The 5826-nt window shown below is 48.6% G+C and overlaps 1 protein-coding gene across 1 annotated transcript in view; it reads right to left on the reverse strand.

Annotated features, from left to right (window-relative positions):
• Positions 1-5826, reverse strand: part of EHMT1 (euchromatic histone-lysine N-methyltransferase 1) — a 67947-nt gene that overhangs the window by 30786 nt on the left and 31335 nt on the right. Inside the window, exons 7-8 of the mRNA XM_006863648.1 lie at positions 2815-2946; positions 422-567 (exon numbers count right to left, since the gene is read on the reverse strand). Of these exons, the coding sequence (XP_006863710.1) occupies positions 422-567; positions 2815-2946 (278 nt within the window). The remainder of the gene's footprint in view (positions 1-421; positions 568-2814; positions 2947-5826) is intronic.

Here is a 5826-nt window from a genome sequence, read left to right on the forward strand (position 1 = left end):
ATGCCCAGAGGGCAGCCCCCTTCCCCCCTCCACTGTCCAGCCACAGTCCGCGAGATGCCCAGAGGGCAGCCCCCTTCCCCCCTCCACTGTCCAGCTACAGTCCACGAGATGCCCAGAGGGCAGCCCCCTTCCCCCCTCCACTGTCCAGCTACAGTCCACGAGATGCCCAGAGGGCAGCCCCCTTCCCCCACAGCCGCAGTGAGCTTCAGAAAGCCTCTGAAAAGCCTGGGGCTGAGGGAGTCCACCCTGAAGGAGGGTCAGCTGATGGAGCCTGGCCTTCACTGGAAGCCCCTGAGACTTCACAGTAGGCCCAGGAGGCCTTATGTGGTGCTGGAGAAGTGAGCCTCAAGGCAGCCCTGTCCACAGTCTGCAGACTGGACTCCTGCAGGCTTCTCCCCAGAACTGCTTGCCCCCAGCTTACCTCGTGGTCAATGCTCTCTGTGGCCATGCACTGGTTGTTGGCCAGGGTGGTCATCTCCCGGCTCTTTGGAGTCTCCATCCGGCAGCTGCACAGAGGCACTTCCTGGAGGCCGTCCACATCGGCCACCCCAGGCCCATTGGCCAGCCCTGTAACACACATGGGCAGGCATCAGTGCTGTCTGGAGGCTGACGGCAGAGTGAAGAAGGCTGTGGCCATCCTGAACCTCAGGGGGATCGAGAGGCAACTGTTGTCACTTGTCCTCAAGGACGCCACTACCACTCTGCTGTGTCCCCAAACCCACTGGTCACTCCTACTCCTCCGCTGGGCAAGGGAGCCGACCCTCCAGGCTTTCGCTGACACCTCATCTCCACACATGGGCTTGGGAGTGCAACACCGAGAAGATGTTAGTCAGCAATGGTTTATTTTATCATCCCATGTAGCACTGGGGAACGATGCACACAAACTGAGGGCAGTCAGGGCTCAAGACACCGATGGATGACAATGGCAATGGAAACTTAGCAACTCCCATTCACGGTGACAACTAGACATGGCGATGACCGGCGGGTTCGTCACCATCCCAGTCTCGCTCCCCTCTGCCCCTCCTGGCTTCTATTGGTGTGGTAATGACACAAATTCAACTCTACAAAACTCAGGTCAAAGACCAGGGGCATGGGAACACCAAAATTGCACAACTCAGGCCTGAACTCTCTTGCCTGCAGTCCAGACATGGCTGTCCACCCACAGACCCTGCTCAGCAGGTGCCTCTGCTCTCAGGGGCACCCCGGGTCTCCCTGGGAATTGGAGCCAGCTCTGAGAGGCCTGAGTGAAGTGACCAGTCTTCTCCCAGTTAACTACAAGCCTGGACAGGTGAGCATCTGCCACTGGGACATGCGTCTGGGGAGTCTGTTTCTGAATTGCCAGGGAACCAATGACTTTGGAAAGCCTTAGTAAATAAATCAGCCCTCCCTCCCCTCTGCTACTTCTCCAGCGTGGCTCTCACCATTTGGGCTTCACTTTACCACCGTTAGAGAACCAGAATATAAAATGCAAAGGTGGACGGGCCTGGAGATGTCATCTCATTCAATCTTGGCTCAAGGCCACGAAGTTTAGTTGGCAGGCAGTTTTTTGCTGACCCTTCCTGCCTCTGAAGCCATCACTGTAGGTGCAGCTACAGACCCTTCCTGATCAAGTATTTCCTCCTTACAGCCAGATCTGTAAGCCCAGGGCGTTACTACTTAATCCAGAAAGCCAGCACAGCCTGACAACAGCAAGAACAGCATGATACTGCGGAGGCCGTGCCACCCATGGGTGCCAGACAGAAGACAAAGTGCGTCTGTGATGGACACACTTAAGGTTGACATCTCATTAAAGATGCAATTTCCTAAACTAAATTAAGCTAGACTGACATCTCATTAAAGACGTATTTTTCCGAAACAGGTGAATTAAACCCCTCCAGTGTAAGACGTCCAGACAAGCCAACTATCTGTCCATTAAAGAATGGTTCATTAAACCCTTAGAGGCCAATAACCCAGGACTACAAAATCCATGGAACTGCAAACAATGACAGAACTTTCCATTTTCCCACATGTGCCTCAAGCCAATTTTGTGGAAGACTCAGCTAGTTTCTCTGCATTGATATGAATGCAGTGGCCTAGAGAGAGGGGCACAGTCAGGCCGGGAGTTCAGGGTTCCCAGCCTGGGATGTTTGTGCATCAGTGGGATGGGCCCAAACACAGTATTAAAGACAGTGGTGCTCTACCACAGAATAGGTCTGAGATCGCTTCAACAGTGCTACTTTACACTTCAGCCACGTAAATCTAGAATCAGAGAGCCCAATGATCCCCAATTTTGTCACCCATGTGTACCCTGAAAGACCATGAAACAAGAAGGCTTCATTGCTAAGGAATTCCACACTGGAATGGGCATACTGGGGGTGGGGGGTGGGGGGTAGGAGAGATGCCCTCCCGAGACAGGTGCAACCCTCCCACCTTACAGGAGGAGCGCACGACTTGATCCTTCAACACAATCTTTTCAAGCGACCTGAGAACTTTCCCTAGTTTTCTATCTCTTCACTTGATTAAGTGACCGTCTGTTCCATCTCATTGTTGTTGTGAAGTGCCGTTGAGTCACTTCCGACCCATAGCAACCCTGTAAAGGGTTTCCAAGGAGCAGCTGGTGAGCTTGAACCACCAACCTTGCAGTTTAAACGGTTTTGCAGTCTGGCACATTAACCCACAGCGCCACACCAGGACTCCAGGACTCCATTAGATGAGGTTTTTAATCAAATTTCCTACTGAAATCCACCAGGGGGCATTCTCCCAAAACAGAGGAGAAAGCCAAGCTCACAAAGAACCAAGATGGTGCCCGCCACATTATTTCAGAACTGCCATCACCTTCTGCTTGTGAGGACAAAATCCCTTTGACACGCAGATCCAGAGAATCCAAGGGCACTTCCATGTACCCCATGCTGTCTCCGGGGGCAGGCTGCTCTGTGCTTCCTGAAGATGATTTGTACGCCTCAGAACCTGCATTTGAAATGTACACACTGTGAGACGCAGTAAGCCTCGACAGCCAGGAGGCCAGCATGGAGGGCCTGTGTCTAGTTTAGCAATTTGGAAAACACACCAAAATGTATGACTAGTTACAGTCTTCCTGTCTTTTTTCCTTTTTTGTGAATCATTTTGTGAATTCTCCATTTCCACACAATAGTGGTGGGGAAACAAAGACTGGCACACGCTGTATCTAACAGCTAACGGCACCAACTGGACAAGCTGACCAAACGTTTCAGGAACTGCATGAAAACATGGCATGCATATGTCTTGTGAACATTACTTCTAAAGTAAAACATTGTTTCTAAAATCAATCTCTGACTTGGAGATTTGAAAGGACAGTAAGGATGATGGTGTCGGAGAGAAAGCCCACTCTCCAGTCCCTGGATATGGTGCTGGGACCCCTAAAGGGAGGCTGGACTGGAAGGCCCTGAGGAAGTCTATGGCCGGGGCAGGAAGGCCGTTTTCAGAGTTAGAAGCATGCAGAGTAGATGCTGCACAGACTTCAATGGCCTGCTCTGTCCATCAGAGGAAGCTGTATGGTGGCAGGCCAACCAGACACAGGCTGAGTCCCCTACTTGGGAAGGGTCATGGTGCGGAAGCCCGAAGGAGGGCACACTATGAGCCCAGGGCAAACGTCTGTCCTTCACGTCTCAGCACTGAGACATCATTTCATGCCCAGAAGGAACAGAACCAAGAGACAAAGCGGTGGCACCTGAAGCCCGTCAGTGTGTCACCTCCTACACTGTGGGCACATCCGAGAAGTCATCACCATCACCTGGGACAGCATGGGGAGCCTTCATGCAATTTTAAACACTGTATCTACGGAAAGAAAATTCCAATTTCTGTAGAAATAAACATGTAACCATATGCTTCGCACATTACAGCCGAAGAACAAAGATGGAGTCTCTACACATGTTTTTCTTGTAAACAATACAAGCTACCTTGGTGTTAGGGTCTCAATTACTAGTCTGTGATGGAGGAGCAGCCAGTGAGGGTCAGAGGTGGGCACCAGGGCCTACATAGGCCACGCTGCCCAACACAGCAGAGTACCCGGTGAACACAGGGCTGCGGTAACTACCTTCCCACAGCCAGACCATGCCAGGGATGACTTTCTCCTCGGTGATTCAGACGCTACTTCGAGATCACAGAATCTAGATAAATAACTAAAATAAATTTTCAAAACTGCAGCCTTGTGGTATTGGTGTGAAGGTCAGCAAGTGCTGACAGAACACAGAAAGAAAGCCTGACTCACACGTGGTGTTCCAATGATCGCCCTAGGTGATCCAATGGGAAATCGAGGCAGACCCAACCAACAGTGCTGGCCGAACTGCACACCCATGTGAGCTCTACCTCACTCCGAACACAACAGCTCGGATGCCCACAGGAAAAGGTGACTGAAAAGTTCAAAAGAAAACAAACGGGGGACAAAATTTTGTGACCCGAGTTAGACAGAGATTTCTCAGATGGGGCATAAAAAACCATGAAGTCACAAAAATAAATAAATACATAAATTAGACTCCCACAGAATCTTAAAAAACGTTGCTCTTATAGTGTTGTAACACTATTCAGAAAACAAAAAGGCAACCCACAGAGTGGGTGAAAATATCTATAAAATGTACATCTGCTGAAAGATTTGTTAAGTGCCGTCGAGATAGTTTCTGAGGACAGCAGCTGCTGGGTTTGAACTGCCAACCTTATGACTTGCAGTCCAGTGCTGATTCTATAGCAGCACACCAGGAGACAAAATATATATACGAGAAAGGGTTATAACTTGAGGAGACAACTTGACTTTAAAATGACAAAAGATAAGAAGAGACACTTCTCAAAACACGACACACAGAGCCAGTAATTCTATTCCTAGGTCTGTACACAAAACACTTGAAAGCCGGGAGTCCAACAGATAGACAACAATGTTCACTCACAACTATCCACAGCGGCCAAAAGGTGGAACCAACCTAAGTGCCCATCAATGGATGAATGAATAATCCAAATATGGTACATACATACAATGGATTATTACTCAGCAAATAAGAAAAAATACAAGTTATCAACACATGCTTTAATATAGAAGGGGCTGTAAGACATGCAGAGTGAAATAATCAATCACAAAACAAGCAATACTGCGGATAAAAACAGAGAACAGGCAAATGTATAGAGATCAACGTTGTTAGTGGTTACCAAAGGCCGAGGCTGGGGCTGGAGGTAGGAGAGCTGTGGAGTACTGAATCTGTTTATGGTGGTAGAGAATCACACTGAATACAGGCAGAACCGCACAGCTGACTAACATCGCTGCTGTTCCTACACTGTACACCTGTAAATTCTGAGGTGGCAAAACTTGTGAGATGGACTATTTATAATGATGACCCTTCAACAAAGATGGACTATTTATAATGATGACCCTTCAACAAAATCTTTTCAACCCCCCAAACAGAAAATAACTTCTGAGACTGCTAATGGACAACCAAACACCTCATGGGATTTGGTTCCTTAGTTTGAAGGTTTAGGGACATACCAGTTAAATGGACAAAAATCATCTTCAATTCTCCTTTTCTACCTCCTAGTTCATTTTGTAGGCTTTAAAAATTCACAATTGTTGTTATGTTGCCACTATGTCAACTGATCTAGTTGGGGATCTTCTTTTTTCACTGACCCTCTATTTCATCAAGCATGATGATGTCCTTCCTTCAACAGGGATTGATCCTTCCTGACAACATGTCCAAAGTATGAAAGACAGGGAGACTCTGATCCTTCCTGACAACATCCCCAAAGTATGAAAGACAGGGACTCTCACCATCCTTCCTGACAACATCATCCCCAAAGTATGAAAGACAAGGACTCTCACCATCCTTCCTG

Source organism: Chrysochloris asiatica, unplaced genomic scaffold (assembly GCF_000296735.1).
Source record: "Chrysochloris asiatica unplaced genomic scaffold, ChrAsi1.0 scaffold00056, whole genome shotgun sequence".
Lineage (NCBI taxonomy): Eukaryota > Metazoa > Chordata > Mammalia > Afrosoricida > Chrysochloridae > Chrysochloris > Chrysochloris asiatica.